At 44.5% G+C, this 16846-nt stretch overlaps 2 protein-coding genes across 2 annotated transcripts; one reads left to right on the forward strand and one right to left on the reverse strand.

Annotated features, from left to right (window-relative positions):
• The first annotated feature begins 38 nt into the window (after window positions 1-38).
• Window positions 39-5076, forward strand: LOC101767764 (KH domain-containing protein At5g56140). The gene is made up of 7 exons (XM_004953682.3): window positions 39-335; window positions 808-893; window positions 2463-2611; window positions 3541-3645; window positions 3722-3838; window positions 4219-4362; window positions 4463-5076. The coding sequence occupies exons 1-7, from the start codon at window positions 226-228 to the stop codon at window positions 4610-4612; spliced, it is 861 nt and encodes a 286-aa protein (XP_004953739.1). The 5' UTR covers window positions 39-225; the 3' UTR covers window positions 4613-5076.
• A 430-nt stretch (window positions 5077-5506) lies between these two features.
• LOC101768172 (enhancer of mRNA-decapping protein 4) lies at window positions 5507-13367 on the reverse strand. Its single transcript, XM_004953683.4, has 13 exons — window positions 12550-13367; window positions 11788-11837; window positions 11467-11623; window positions 11163-11381; window positions 10397-10525; window positions 9161-9731; window positions 8187-9085; window positions 7456-7815; window positions 7267-7386; window positions 6895-7065; window positions 6596-6760; window positions 6305-6430; window positions 5507-6198 (listed from the first exon to the last, which is right to left on the reverse strand). Exons 1-13 carry the CDS (start codon window positions 13285-13287, stop codon window positions 5890-5892), a joined length of 4014 nt encoding a protein of 1337 aa, XP_004953740.1. The 5' UTR covers window positions 13288-13367; the 3' UTR covers window positions 5507-5889.
• Between the last annotated feature and the right edge of the window lie 3479 nt (window positions 13368-16846).

The following is a 16846-nucleotide window of genomic DNA, read 5'->3' on the forward strand; positions in this document are numbered from 1 at the left end:
CGGACACGCGCACCCATAAAAGCCCTCCTCCCCTCGCCCTCCCACTCCCCCTCCCGTTTCCTCTCCTCTCCCTCCCTCCCTCCCAGCAGCAGCCGCCGCCGCCGCCGCCACCTGCCAGGCCAGCTCGAGCGGGAGCGCGCCCCGACGCCTCGACAGTCCCGCGCCGCCGAGATCTCGCCGAGGGAGGGAGGGCATCGGCCAGCGGCAGCAGCAGCGGCGGAAGAGATGTCGTCGGGGCGGTACATGGCCTACTCGCCCTCGCCGTCCACCACCCCGCACTCCCCGCGCATCGCCGGCCTCCGCGCGCCATCCGCCGCCGTTGCCGAGCAGGAGAAGTAAGCCTGCGCACTTCGCGCCCCCCTCCCGCTTCTCGTGCTTCCCTGCTAGGTGTCGGCTCCGATCGTTCCCGGGAGGAGAGGATCGGGCGCCGATTTTCATGTGTGCTGGGAAGCATCCGAGGTTTTTACGGTTTTTTGAATCTGGTGTAGTACGACGACGAGGTTTAGGACCTTTCGGCATCGGATCTGATTCGCCGCGCTGAGATCTCCGGTTTTTGGTCAAAGTTGCTTCTCGCTGTACTTTTTCCTCGATTTTTTTCGAACTAAGCGAGTCGCTAAGCTCAGTGTTTACTTGCTTGAGTTGTGATCCAGTTATGACCCCCTAACATGTGTATGTCGGCTGGATTTTGGGATTTTCTGGATTTTCATGCTATCCTTGTTTTATACTAAATTTTATCTTTGCAAGACTGGTATGCTGTGCCACGCTGGATGAATGATTACTGATGAGTATGCTCCGATCCTTCTGTAGGTACCTTGCCGAACTGCTCGCGGAGAGGCACAAGCTGGGCCCCTTCATCCCAGTGATCCCGCATAGCGTACGGCTGCTGAATCAAGGTTAGATCTCATGGCATTTGAACTGCGATGCGCTCTAAACTGGATGCATTGCTACTGCTGCCAGCCTGCCACGCATTCAGAATATTCTGTTATGATGTAGGAATCTTTGACTATTGCTGCTCATGTTGATTCTGCACCTCTCGATTTGCTTCTGTTAGCGACTTACCACAAAATCAGTTTATTCTTGCTTGGAAATTGTTCAGCCACCTAGCTAATCCCTACAGTGCTAGTATTTAGTGGTCATTGTATTTGTGTGAATCCAACGCCCCCATCCCCTCCTTGACCTCCTTTGGTACCTTACAACCTTTCACTTTTATCACCTCAGAATTGGTCTGAATGTTATAAATGATTGCCTTGTTGTAGATGGGACCCAAGGCAATGGCTTCAGTAACATGGGCCTGTGCATTCTGAATTATGCTTGCCTTTGATTGTTCGGAAAGAATTCAATTGTTTTATAAGAAGCCTTCTGAAGATGCTGCTTAATTTGTCAGAATTTGTTTCGTTTTCTACCAAGGCCTGTGCTATTAGTGGTAGTTTAGAGACCTGCATTTCTCTTTTGTTGCCATAATTTCCTCTGGCAAGTTCACTTAGGAGCTGTCGGATGGGTACCGGTCCTCTGGAGGTTGTGTGTCCATCTGGTTATTCTAGCCTACAGCAATGAAACCATATCATACTGCCTTTGACAGTGTCTATTACATTTCTGTAGATGACCTTGATTTTCTTTTTCTTTTTGCAGTAGATTATTTTATTTCCGTGCAGTAGTGAAAGTTTGAATGGTGGGCCTTGCAGTAGTAGTAGTAGTGAATGTTTGTGATCATGCTAGAATGTGATCAATGCGGGGCAACAATTATTTGATAGAATCGCGATTTGGTTTGTAACATGCGAGTGTATGTGAGTCTTTTTGGGCTAGGCGGCGTGAAGTTAAGAGATCAAAATGGTGCAATAAATGAGCAATTGTTATTGTGCTTACTATGGCAAACAACACACATGCTTCTAATTAGCATATTTAAGTTCAACATTGATTCGGAACATGGTGAGAGGGACACGATGGTTCGTGTGATTCGAGTAATAGATAGATAGAAGTATGCCTCATTAGTTCTGTTCACTTGGAAACAATATATGAGCAGGGATGTTCTGCAGAGAGCGAGCCAGAGAAACTGATTCTCCTATCTTGAGGAACATGAATGAGGCAAATTGTTATCCTGTACAGACTCTTGTTTTCGTTTAGGTGCTTTGCTTATCTGCTTGATTTGTTTTTGATGAGTTTTTTTCATACAGGTTTTCCTTCTGCTTTTTCCTTTTTGGGTGCTGACAGATTGCCATATTAGTTACTATAATTTGCATATATTCTCAACATAAATGTTTTAGATAAGAGAAGTTGACTCTGTTATGACTTCAAGTTGTCTACTGTAAAGAGAGAAAAAAGCTCCTTTCAGATTAGTGATTTAACACTAACAACGTCAGTTATATGCATTTACTAATCACTAATCTAACTGCATTTACTAATCACTAATTCTAACTGCTAACTTTTTTCTACATCTTGTGCTTGCAATTGCAATGTTGGAGCAGAAATTTTACGTGTTTCCACACTATTGGAGAACGCATCCCTTTTAAATCAAAGTGGCCTTGAACATGGTAGTCCACTAACAACGGGAGGATTATATTCAAATGGAGCAGCTACTGACATGAATGGGTGGACATCAGCGTTTCAATCAGAAGTATGGATACTGACCATTTAACATAACTTACTCTTCATGCCTAATTTACCATCTTGAAAGCTTAGATCAGGTTTTCTCTAACTGGTTTTGACTTAACTGAAATGCTTACATTCTTCATATTGCTTGGCCCTTCTGCTAACTCGCTAACTACACTAATCCCTTTCAGGCAGTGGGTTCCAAGATGCCATTAAATTCTGTATTATATATCTTGGAGTTTGGATCACGTGCTAACACTAATTTCACTGATTTTGCTTCATATGTTCAAAATCTGGCCATCTTGTAGTCAGTTGGCATGCTGACATCAGAATCTACTGATTGGTCTAACCAGATTGCTAGCCATTTTCTGTTTCTATGCTGGTAGCTGTGCTTGAAATCATATTTAAATTATTGGTATGCAATATGGGTATCAAGTGAATTGCAGCAAAGCTGTGCCTATTGGTTATAAAGTACTCCCTCCATTTCAAAATGCAGGTCGTTTAGTTTTTTTCTCTTTAAGTCAAACTTCTCTAGCTTTGACCGAGTTTATAGAAAAGTGCACCAACATCGGGAGCATCAAATTGGTTTAATTAAATCCATCTTAATATATCATGACAGTACATTTATTTGGATTATAGATGTTAATATATTTTTCAGTAAACTTGGTCAAAGTTACAGACTTTTGACTTAGGCTAAACTAAATGACCTAAACGTTTTGGTACGGAATAAGTATATTGTTGCTATCTTTTGAACCTTACATTAACAACAGGACAGCTAAAGTATAACCCATGTGCTCAAGAATAGATGTATCATCACTCTTTCACCATAATCCTATAAATGTATGAATTCTGTTGTTTTTCACTTACTGTATTAGCTACTATCTTTCCCATTTCCAACGATCTTTAGTTAGAAGGTTGTAAGCTTCTGATATAATCAACTTGTGACCATTGCAGAGTTCACCAGCTTATAGCTGGCTTGGAGGTTCCCAAGGCAGCTCCTCTGGACTGATTGTCAAGAAAACAATGAAGGTTGATATCCCTGTAGACAAATATCCAACAGTAAGTGTGCTATTTCCTGATTTGTATACTCTTGAGTTGCTATATCCTCATCGTGGTTTTATGTTTATTTTCACAGTACAATTTCGTTGGTCGCATCCTTGGTCCTAGAGGAAATTCCTTGAAGCGAGTGGAGGCAAATACAGACTGCCGCGTGCTAATAAGAGGCAGGGGCAGCATTAAAGATCCAGCTCGGGTAAAATCCAGATCAGTGCCTCTTAACCTTGTTTGATAGATGGACTTGGAAATTTGGAGTATATATATTAGTTATGAGCTTGATTATTAATGTATGGCTTATGTCATTCAAAGCCAGATTAACCCTGCTAACCCCTGCTAGGAAACAATGGCTATTTCATTGTTTGCTTTTGAAAAGTGTTTCCTTATATGTATCATCTAGTTTATGTATTGGCATGAAAAACATACCGGCAGTTCTTCAAAAATCCACTTTCTGGCTGGAACTTGAAGGCTGCAACGGACTACTAATCCTTAAATTCCCAAGCTACCTTTATGCGTGTCTACATCTAGTGATTTGTTTTGTATTATGGAACTGAGGTCACTTATGCTATTATTTTGCAGGAGGAAATGATGCGAGGGAAGCCAGGATATGAGCATCTGAATGAACCCCTCCATATATTGGTTGAGGCAGAGCTGCCTGTTGAAATTATTGACGCTCGCCTCATGCAAGCCCGTGAGATCCTTGAAGACCTGTTGAAGCCTGTGGTATGCCATCAACACCTTTATCCTTTTAAAACTCTTAAATCAGTTCACTTTTAGTCCATCTTGAAGAACCAATGTTAATAGTTTGTTTGCTCCTACGCAGGATGAATCGCATGACTTCTTCAAGAAGCAGCAGCTGCGGGAGCTTGCTATGCTCAATGGCACCCTCCGTGAGGAAGGAATGCAGAGGTCTGGTTCAGCATCTCCTTTCAACAACAGCCTTGGAATGAAGAGAGCCAAGACAAGGGGGTAATGATGCAAATATCCTGAAGGGAGAATCAAATCATCTGTTCTGAGACCAATCCTGAGTACGAATATGGGGTTGCCTTGCTGGCTATCGGCCCAATACGGTCTCGCGCCACCAGCATCGGGGCGGCCCGTACCTGATAAATACATATATCTGGAGTTTTGTTTCCTGCTACCGGGGAGCTTTGGTTATCGCGACATAGGGTGTTGCGCTATATATTGGGTTGTGCAGGGTTTTGTAGCAATGTGGTTTGTGTTCTGCTCATTTGGAGCTTGTGAACTGATGAATGGAGCTTTGGAATGCTCTGTGCTTGTATTTATTTGTCTTTTGGAGACTGACTGTAAGTCGTGTTTTGTGCGTAACTGTACGAGATAAGCATGGTGGCTTGCGATATTTCTTAATTTGGATCTGCTTTGCGGATCCGGAATAAAGGCTGCATTCTTCAGCAGCGTTGAACTGTTGATATCTCATATCTGTGTTAACTCCTTCCGTTCCAAATCCAAATTGTAGGTTGTTTTGGCTTTTATATACATTGTGGGTCGTTTTGACTTTTTTATGTATAGTTTTTGCTATGCACTTATAAAAGTCAAAACGACCTACCATTTGAAACAAATATCTATGAATTTAGAATAGCCAAAACGAAATATCTATGAATTTAGAATAGCCAAAACGACTTTGAAACGGAGGGAATACTTACTATTACGACTGCTTGTGTTCATCTATATCCAGCTGTTCAGCCGCTTCCGTTAGTATGTTGACATGCAGTGGTCATTGCCTCGATGACTTGCTCGATGCTCCGACCGGTAGCCTCCTGCGAGCGTCGTTGCGGCAGAATTAACCTGTGCTCGGTCCACCTATTCCACATGCTCACACAAGCCAAGGACAATAAGCCGTTCAAAGTACCAACATCAAATAGCGAAACAGAACTATCTGCTTAAAACAATGTCTCCACTTCCAAAATTTGGGGGGTATCAACCACCACGAAGCAGCCGCTACATGATTCAAACCGTCCCGGATACAACAGGGACCACGACTGACCACATCACAAACGAACTAGACAATTCGGATGCCGGAAATACTACAATAGTGCAATATTTGAATAGTGACACAAGCCTAGTTTACACCCGGGGAGGACGCCTCCACCCACCTTGCAAAGTGTCCTTGGCCACATTGCCACACCATCACCCTTCTGGGTTGTGGGTCCCCTTTTCCGTTTCAAAATTTCTCTATACAAAGATAGAATAGGCCTAATTCCCACAGTTGCACAGCCATCAATGGTAGTATCACTTGTAGCTGAGCAGAACCGAGTTAATTACATGCATGAGCATACGGATGCTGGTGCCATCTGATGAGCTCATAGTGGGGAGTGACCGCTGGTGGGCCAATTGGCTGTAGACTTGATCAAAGATGGGTCGCACATGCACGGCAATCATCGGGTCCGCTGGGTTGATTGCCATGGCAACATCTGTCATCCATTGAACCTTTCGTGATGTCTCATTGTTTATGTCAACTGCTAGCTGCTGCAATAGGGCCAAGAGGACCCCCTGGTTAAGAGGGACTGGGACCATTGCCAATAATGCACGCAAATCAACCTGCACACGATGGTATAACTTGATATCACAAAGCCAAAACAAGATTGTCCTGATAAGGAACAACTAGGGTGGATCTTAGCTGATCAACTCAGTGGGAGGAAGATACCTGAGAGCACAGCCACGATACTATGGAAACATCACTCCTTTGAAGGGCCATTGTAAATGCCTCGTCAAACTTGCGTTCAGATACCAGTCTGCCCAGCTCTTTCATCGGATCTAACGGAGCCTCAACCTGTCAGAGAATAAGGCAGGTAATGTATGCTTGTTATTTCATTCTTCATATCCTAATTCAGTAATTCTACACGGAATAAATAGAATATCATTATCACAACATATAGGCATGTTAACAAATTGTGATCAGCAGTGTTACTAAAGGTGGAAAATTGTCTGCATTCACCTTCACCTCCTGAGGGCCGCCCATAGGACCATTAATGGGTTGCAAAGCATTGGGAGTATGTGCCTTGGCATTCCCAGAAGCAACAAGTGCCAATAGCTTCCGTTGGCCATCAAGTAACTCTGATGAAAAACTCTGGGTGATTGATGATGCAGAATTGATGGTTTCCTGGGGGGTTGAAAAAAAATCAAAATACGCAATCATTTCTTAGTAGATGGCAGGAAAGAAATGAGTACCCATCAGCTTTTTGTTTCCTGGTATTTGATATACAAGTATAGATCTAAAGTGGCATCAGAACTCACCTTTAAAGTTAACGCTAATGGAGTATGTGCTGCCTCAAGTTGCTGTTGAATAGCAACTGTGTGCTCAGACATTCCTTTCTGAAATGTACCATCTACTTGCTCAAACATTGTCTTGCATGATTGTTCAAATGCTGGAACAAGCAATGATTCAAAGCTAGTGCGTAAAGCATCCTGCATGCAACGATTTAAAACCAATCAGTAGCTGTAGCGTAGCTAGAACAAAAGGCATTAAACAATAAATATCGTATTTTCTGAACCTGAAGCAATCTGTTAAGATACTAATGTCTAGCAAACAGATCAAATGTGCCATGCTATATGGGGAATAATCTGCTGCTTGACAATCATCTATAAAAAGGAACCAAGGATCCATACCTGAAGAGCCTGTTTTACAGATGTGTGGAACTGCATTTGGATTTGCCTGGCAAGTGTAGCTTCAAGTTTTCCACTAATAGACTTGTCCAGCTGATTGCACACCTTGTCACCCACCCCTTTCTAAAAACAAACGATCAACGAGGGGAAGCATGACCAAATTCAACATAATGAATACAACAAGAAACTAACCTGAACTGAATCAGAAACAGCAGAGGCTATGCACTTCTCAATGATAGGTGTAATTGCTCGAGCAACAACAGGCCCAAGTGAAGAGATTTCTTTCTTAAGTGACTTCTCCAGATTAGAAGGAACATCCTTATTTATTGAGCTCGTAATGAGAGTAACCAACTGCTGCATTCGCTCTCTGTCAGCCTTTTCACGCTTAGTGTTTTCTTCCTGGAGACGAACCCAAAAGGCATCAAAGTGAGCCTTGATAGATTTCTCCATGGTGCGCCCTAATGATGTCTCAAGTTTTTTGCTTTCCTTTGCCACAGATACAGGAATCATAGTATCCAACTTCTTTTCCATGTCCTTCTGCATACCTATGAGCTGGAAGACATACAAGCACAGTAAATTAACCCCCCCAAAAAAATTCTCATAACCATAGTCTATCACATTGTAACATTTAGATGAAAACAGAAAACCATATAGATAACCGGGAACTCTCTCCAGTCCTCCGGTAGAACTAAACAAGATAGCATGTCAAAATTAACCAAGTGACATCACAAGTAAAATTCTTTCTTCCTAAAAACAAAAGAATGTTTTGCTAATTTTGCAAGCAGACAAAAAACTGAAGTTGAACAAAATCAAGTAAAAGCATAGCTCAGGCTTCGAGATTGACATATGGACAGAGTGGCCCAAAACACACATAATACCATGGAAATGCATAGCGCATGTATGATTAAGGTCAAGGTCATCACCTGTTGCAGCATCCCTTGTGTGGCAGCAACTTCAGGGAAGGAGCTGATTGGAGGGTATGCCGAGCTCAAAGGCTCATGTGACTCAGTTGAGTTGAAAGCACTCACAGAAGGAGATGGTTGACCAGATGTTTGAGGGTGTAAAACTTTCTCCTCCTTCGTATACGACGACGATTGCTCCCTGGAAGCAGAGTAATCACTTTTCTCAGGCATTTCCAGAGAGTTTTTCCGGACATTTTCATCAGCAACGCCAGTATGGTCCAACGTCGGTTTATCAGATGGTGCTTGTGATTCTTCCACGCTGTACTTGTCAGTTGTCACTGAGCGCTCACTGATCATTTCAACAGTTTGCTCCAAGGAACGAGTTTTCTCCATATGCTCACAAACAATCTGAGCTTCCTTGACTGCTTCAAGTCCTGAATTTTGATCTGGTTTACTCTCATCAATATGTTTTGGTTCCAATTCTGCAATCCGAGAGCTTCTACTAGAAACATCTTGAATTTTTCCTCCATCAGATTTAGAGACATCATTGTTTTCAGCAGAAGAGAGAGTGCCCGATATAATTTCAGATGGAGTAACCAAGTGTGTAGCATTCCCTCCAACCTGAAACATCAAACGGGGATTTGGAAGCATTGCAACATCACTGTGACCATCTCTTAGCTCATCCTTTCCTAAGATATCCTTCCTGATGGGCATGGGCGTATCTTGCCTTTTCAAAGCATCACGCTCCATGTTTCTGTTTGCTGTATAGTCAAAAGCTGATTGATCTATATCACGAGTCCCAGGTGCTGGTCCTGATCCAGGAAGCTCCATCTTTGATGCAGGAGGTGCAGATGGAAGATGCACAGAGCCATCACCTTCTGAGTATGCAAGTGGTGGAGCTGATGGTTTCGGATCAAACTCTGCAGATAAATCACAATAAATAACTACTTCTGAATTAAATGACGAGACTATAGGAGAATATGTAGCTGCATTACCTGCAGACTGGTCAGCAGTCGGTGGTTTACTTGAAGCACTGACAGAGTAAGAGTCAGTGAAACTAGTTGTAGATGACTCTGTTCCTGCCACTTCCGGTGGTGCCTCATAAACACGGGAAATAGCTGGATCTCTTCCAAACCCAGTAGTATCAGCTGTAGGAGGCGAACAGAGTGATAACTCTAGTCCGTATTGCTGAATGGCCATTGTTTGGACACAATAGACTTGAACAACTTGTTCACCATCAGGTTGGCTTTCATGTGTCCCAGTAAGGCTTAAAATAGGCATTGCAACTGTGAAATCTGCTATATAGTCCAAGCGAGTAGAGGCAGGATCCGGGCCATAATCAACATGGACAGCATAAATAGCATTCTTTTTAGCATTTGCAAGCAAAATCAGGCTTGCTTGAGGCAGCACTGCGACCTGGTTGAAAAATGCCTCCTCGACTCTAGGCTCCAGAGAACTAACAAGTTCCAAGGTCTGAGTACAATTCCAACTCTCAGAATCACTTGGCAACAACCAACCATCTTCATTAGTAGAAGCCCAAATTTTAATTTCTCGGTTCAGAGGACCCTGCCACATCAACAAAAGATTAGCATGTAACGTGACAATATCTCCTGAAAACACACAAAAAAAATATTTTTATCATCGAATATTTCAAGAGCATAATTAGAACAATGGTTTGCCATTACTAAAAGAAACACCAAGGATAAACATTTTTTCCAATGCATCCAACATTTCATAGATTATCCAAAACACTGAGCAGTCTTAGGTTCATATAATTGTAGGCAGGTACTACCCATTCAGGGTTTATTTTTATCTGGATGAAGTACGAAACTACTACGAGGCAACCTTTTTAATTGAAGCAAGAATAAGGACTTGGTAGTACATTTGGTTCCTGGATGTCTGCATGGATTAGATGTAATAATGTTGCACAGCGGAATTCATTATCTGACAGTAAGAGATTGAAGCTGCTGAATAGTTTAGCTCACCATAACTTGATAGCAAAAAAGTTTACAAAATGTGATGCAAAAGATCACATGCTTAAAAGAATATGTGAATAGAATAAAGATTGGCATAGTTAAGATTAAACGTATAATACTAAAAAAATAGAACAGCCTACTAGGTGGATTTTTATATTAATAAGAAAACAGACATCGAAAATAGCCTCGACAAGGACTTGAACTTGGGTGGTCTAGGCGTACATCCACACCCACCAAACATATAAGGCCACATACCGCTGTAATTAGATTTATATGATTTGGACGCTCAGGTGCTGTAAGAAAAGCAACTGAGTAAACAGGTTGACCATCGTGTGGCTTCAGAATGGATAAAGGATTTGGTTTGCGATCATCCCAGATCTTTACCTGCAAAGAGAAACAATATACATCATAAAAGGGCCAGTACTAATGCATTGCACTTCTCTAGATAACGTTGTTCCTAGTGTGGAAAAGTTTGACCACCAAACTTAAAACTGCTGACAGTGAGTTGCTATCAGTAACCTGATAGTACCAGGCTGTTTTCTGTATGGGAGATTTTCTGTCGTACCGAGAGCTACACATTCTACAGTTAGGTTTCAAAAACAAAATGATAGTGTGTTTTCTATTTTATTCCCAATAATAGTTTTACAATGTAAAACATTGCAGAAATCCTCAAGATAAATGGACTGTGTTCTGCCGTTCCAAGTGGAAGTGAAGGTGTTCCATCTGAATAGAACCGAGGTACGAAAAGTACAAGTAAAAATGTACTGCAATCCTATCATACTAATCATGTCTTGGAGGATATGTTATGGTAGAATATACTGTTTAATTTAGTCAGTGTCTGGAAGAAATTTGCAAGTTGCACAAAAGAGGAATTTAGCCTCTAATGAGATTGAACTAGAGAGTTACATTTCACATCTGAGCTTGGAACAGATACAGCAGTTGAAAAGCATAAAGATACCATTCAGCATAGTGCAGTTTTGCAAAGTATTTTATGAAGAAAGTAGGATGTTTTAATACAAACCATGCCATCCTTTGATCCTGAGGCCAAGCGGGTACTCATCCATTGAGATATGGACAAATCTGTCACATCACCATCATGCTTACCAACTAAGCGAACACCATCAATAAGCTTCTCAAGATGACATTTAACAGGTTCTTCCACAGCAAAGTCTCTTCCTCTTCCCACTCTAGTCGTGTCTATTCTTAAGACACAGTTCCCAATTCCAACAAACAGAATCTCCTGCAGGATACAGGTGTAAGTCACTTTGTAGATTGATATGCAAGAGAACTGCAAGGGTTAAGCGTGATGTAAAAGGCTTTATTACTTGCTTATGTGAGTGCCAACATATCCTTGGATGGTAAGCTTCAACTTCGCCTACAATTTGGATGGCAATTTCAATCTTTCCAGTAATTTGTGGTTTATTTTCATCATCAGGTCCCTCATCAATCCTCCACACATATATCCGCCCATCTACACTCGCACTGCATAATATCGAATAGGACGAATGCATTCAAAATATATTCAAACAACCAGATAAATTCCCAGATGCAATTCTAGAAAACAATATAATAACCCTGCAGGGGTAGTACAAAGATCACTTGTTAGTGCGGTGATAACTGAATATCTCATCATTTTGTATTAGTACCTTGCCAAACGATGGACATCCTCAGCAAAGAAAGCCATGTCTGTCACCCTCTGCAGCAAAAACAGAAAGGTAACAGGATAGATCAAACAAATGCAATCGCATGCTGAGTAAATGAATTCATGAATCCACAAGAAAATAAGAGGAGCACCTAACCATATAGCAAAACTAGCATACACCAATATGCAATATCTTCAGCACTTAGAGTTACAAGACATCACATATCACATCAGCTATGTTTTTAAAAAAAGATTTCTGTGGCTAAGCTGAATGCATGTACCTGAGATGAGAATGACTACAGATACTAGGCCAAAATAATAAGTATGCATTTGAACAGACAAAGTATTCTCATAAAACAAAACCATTACAGCCTTATTGCAAAAACTGAAGCACAATTTGTCCTCTCTGTTAGTCAGCTGCTAATGGTTACTTTCCCAATCGCATAGTGCCATCAAGCACAAAAATAAGGAGTCCAAACAAAAACTGACAATCTCTTATGTGTAACCGTGTACAGCACATGCAGCTGAGCATGGCCCGAGGAAAGAAAAGGAACCATTGAAGATGTTAAATTATAAACTATTGTGTTCCTATCTCATGGCAAATCAATACAGTTCTCTTCGAGTTTTCACCACATAGCCAAGCCACTTCAACTCAGTTGGACCGTGCATATACATCAGAAGATCCCACTACCCAGTAATTCATCAAAACATTTCTATGGAAAAAAAACTGACCAATGAGCGTATCTCTTAATCCACAAGTGCATACCTGTGTGTGGCCACGGAGGAGGGAGCGGAGGGCGGTGTTGATGTTCAGCACACGGATGTTCCCGAGCTTGAGACCATACACGATGTAGGTTCGGTTCACCGCGATCTGCCTGCCCAGCACGAGCCCCGGATCCGACGTGTATTTCGTGATCGGTGTCACCTCCAGCTGTGGTGGCTGCGCCTCCCCGGGCAGCCTCGAGTCAATATCGTGTACCGCTCGTTCCCCACCGCCAAGCAGCCGCCCCCTGGGCACCTTGCTACTGGTGCTGCTCAGCATCCTCGCCGGCGGCGCGGATGGCATCGCCGGGAGCGGCTGCGCGAACTCCGAAGTCGGCGGGGGCATGGAGACTGCGGTCTCGAGTTGGGTCGGCCCGGAGTTCCCGAGCAGCTGCATGAGGCGCACGCCGGGGTTGGGGCCCGGGACGGCGGCGTTGGGGTTAGCGTTCGGGTTGGGGTTGAGGTTTGGGTTTGGCATGGGGAAGGAGACGACGGGGCGGGGCATGGCGTGGGGGTCCTGCGGGTAGTGCAGGTAGGGTCCGCGGTGGAAGGGCGGGGTCACCGGAGGGTAGGAGTAGGGACCGGACGGCGGCGGCGGGCCCGCGGGGCCTCCGGCAGCGCCGGGGAAGATGGTGGCGGCGGTGGCGGTGGCGGTGGGCATGGGGTTCGGTGGCCTGAAGAGCTTCCCGAGCTCGAATGGTGGATTGGGGTTAGGGTTAGGGTTGCCGGTGGGAGACGCCATGGGAGGCGGCTCGGGAGGGAGGGAGGAGGTGGCAGTGGAGTAGATCTGAACTGGGGAAGGGAGGGAGGACGAAGTGGAGGTGCGTGGAAGGGCAAGGATGGAGGTGGTGCTTTACTTTTCGAGCTTGCCCCCGCAGTTCTCCTTTAACGCAACAACGGGCTTACAATTTCTAGTGCTAATTGCATAATTTTTTACACTACGAAGCTACTCCTAAACCGATTATTTGGAAATGAATCGCCTGTGAACCAAGGATTCTCATGTTTCAAACAGATCCCAAGGCTTATTTTGAAGTAATGAAACGTGAGCCCACTAATTCAATTGGTATAATTTGGCAACAAGATGATAGAGAAAATGCAAATTCCAGGGTGATGAAATTGAACTGAAAGGAAAGGCTAACTTTTCACACAGGTGAGTTGAGGAAATGGTAAGCCACAAAAAATACTTTAGAGTAACTCCAAGAGGCTACTAATTTTACCCCTAATACCTTTTTTAGGAAAAAAAGAGAGAAAAAATGAACTCCAACAATCCACCTAAACCTTCCACAATTTTTTAGCGACGCTAAAAAACAGCCTGCCACCGCGTATATTTTAGCGTTGGCGTTCCTCCCCCAATCCTGATTCCCGCACACCCGCGTGTCCCTTCCGATAGGCCCAATACGATGACGTGACCTGTGTTTGAAATATTGGGGGCTATTTATTAACGATCTGTTGTGGACGGATAAGCTTTTGGGGGAAAAATTTTTTGGGAGAACCCCAATACATAGTTTTGGGGAAGAATTTTTTAGGATACTCTTGGAGTTGCTCTACATCTGCATTCATAATGTACACCTATTTCATAGGTGACACACTATCACAACGTAATGGCCGTGTGGTTTGAAAAATACGAAAGAATAAAAAGGAAGAGAAATTCACCTCCTAAGACATTGCTTTATTCGAGAGACATGAAAAGGACGTCAAACAGTTGCCTTTTCGAAAGTACACAGTAGTACAGTACCAATTTGTCGCATTGACCCAGCCTCCGGTTCGAGCCTTCTTCCAAATAGCAGGTCATTCGAGGGGCGAACTGCAATCCTCGTCACCTTTCCAAGTAGATACTGTTTCCCGATGATCCGATCTCCAGAAAAAGAAAAAGAAAACGCCTGCTGCGTAGATTTGCTCGGCCAGGTCGGTCTCAAGCGGGCGCCCGTCTAGCTATTCCGAGGCCGCATCGGACGGTGAGTCCCAGCGCGGAGGTGCCGCGGCCGCACGATCCGCTCGGGCAGGACGACGCGGATGGTGGGGGTGGTACGGGAACACGTGCGCGGCATGCAGCATGCCTCCCGAAGACGCCACACGATCCGGCTTCCGGCCTCGCCTTTCGAGCGCAGCAGCCAGGTTCAGGCCATCAGGTGCCTTGTGCCCCCGAGCACCAGGGCAACGGCGCCTTCCCTGATCTGGTTTGTTCCCATCTGATGATCCTCCGAAACAAAGCCTAGCGATGCGTCTCGCCTTTCGTCCGACGGTTCATGGGGTGATTCTGGTAGCAGAAGCTCCAAGATTCCAAATACAGGCACGCAATTTCTGGCGCAACGACACAAAGCATCGGCAGAAACAGGCTGAATCTTGACGCGACAATTTCAACAAGAATGCGGTTCCTTGATCCATGGGTTTTTCATTTTTTGCATCCTGAAAAGAGGTTTGGGTCTGTGGCCCACACGGCACGACAGAAGGAACTTGCCATGCTCCGTTGTTGGGTGGGTAGGCCTCTCATCCTGAAGTCAAAAGTCCCATCCAAATTCAGTATGGTGGCGATCATGATGATGGCCACATGATTGGCTTATCTTCCCGAATCCCGACGCTCCCCATTCGCCCGCTCAAGCGCCAGAGGCTGTTTGTGTTTGCATCATCGACGAACCCCTACCTGCAGTGACGACAAGAGTGATTACACAGAACGGCTGACGAATTGGGTTTTCCTCCATCAGCACTGATCGAAGCAGATTAATTAGTTTTCATCAGCTGAGAACTCCAGCCTCCTCAAAAGAACACCATGGTTAGGCGTGTAATTAAGATGCAGCGGCAGTTTTCTTAAGCGAGACTGGGACAGGTTGGACCTGTGAGAGGGGTGACGAACTGACGATGCGTCAAACGAAGATAGTAGAATAAATCTGCAGTGACGAAGTCTCTTGTCCAGTCTCCGCGGGTTAGCAGCACTAACGATCCATGAACTATTTTTAGTTCGGTTCATATTGGATGTTTGGATACCAATTAGAATGACTAAACGTAACTAATTGTATAAGCCGTGGCTAATTCGCGAGATGAATCTATTAAGCCTAATTAACTCATGATTAGCACATATTTACTGTAGCACCACATGTCAAATCGTGGACTAATTAGGCTTAATAGATTGATCTCGCGAATTAACTTTCATTTATGCAATTGATTTTGTAATTAGCCGATATTTAATACTATGTAAACATTCGATGTGACAGTCCCGGAACAAAACACCCTCTAAACTTGAAGGTGATCCAAGCTGATGTCACGTGTTCTCTCGCACATCCTCGATATGCCCATATGCAAGATCCTCGATGTGATTCGCGATGGCGGCTCACGAGAATATGGTCCCGTTTGGCGGGGCTCCGGGAGCAGCTCCTCGAGTGGCTTCTCCCGAAGCCCTGCCAAAGGGCGTGGGACGCGCGAAAGGGCTCCGGCTCCGGCAGCGGAGCCCTACGAATCCCGCTCTTAGGAGCTGTTTCGGGGAGGCGGAGCCAAAAAAATGGGCTCCCGCGGCTCCTCCTCCTCGTTTCCCACCCTTGTCCTTGGGGGAGGGCCCGCAGGCAGGCGGAGGTAGACGACAACGGGTGAGCAGCGGCCGACGGTGACGGTGGGGTGGAGACGGGCGGGAGGCGGCCGACGGCGACGGCGGGAGGTGGACAACGGCGACAACGGGAGGCGGATGACGGCGACGGCCGGGAGGCGGGGGCGGAGGCGGCCGGGGGATCGGGAGCTAGGCGGTGGAGGAGAATGGATAGGGAAGAGAGAAGAATGGGAGGTCGGTGGTGGGAGGCTGAAGGAAGAGAATAGAAATAGGAAAAGGAAATAGGAAGAGGAAAGAAGGAAAATAAATAGGAAGAAAAAAAAGAAAAGGGAAAAGGAAAGGGTATTATAGGTATTTCATCTAATCTAACCATTTTAAACTATACGGAAGAATTGTTTTGTAAGCGGTTTTCCAAAAGGGCTTCACCTCCACCAGAGAAGCCACTCCATTAGAGGAGGAGCCAGAGCCGAAGCCATTTTCAGAGGAGGCGAAGTCGTGCCAAACTGACCCAGGCATATAGCAGTTGTCGGGGCGTGGGGTAATGCGTACTGAGAAAGTTTTGAGAGCGCCATCACCTACAGGGCCAAGTCACCTGCAGAACACACGAGTGGAAAAGGAACAGAGATAGAAACAAACAGGGTGCTTGTTGCCTCCCGGATATACAGTAACGAGAGGTATTTCATTTTTCACATGCGAAAGAAACAGATACTCAATTACATGTAATATGTGGAGTAATCAAAGGATATATGTCAAACCATGGCAGCCG

Source organism: Setaria italica, chromosome I (assembly GCF_000263155.2).
Source record: "Setaria italica strain Yugu1 chromosome I, Setaria_italica_v2.0, whole genome shotgun sequence".
Lineage (NCBI taxonomy): Eukaryota > Viridiplantae > Streptophyta > Magnoliopsida > Poales > Poaceae > Setaria > Setaria italica.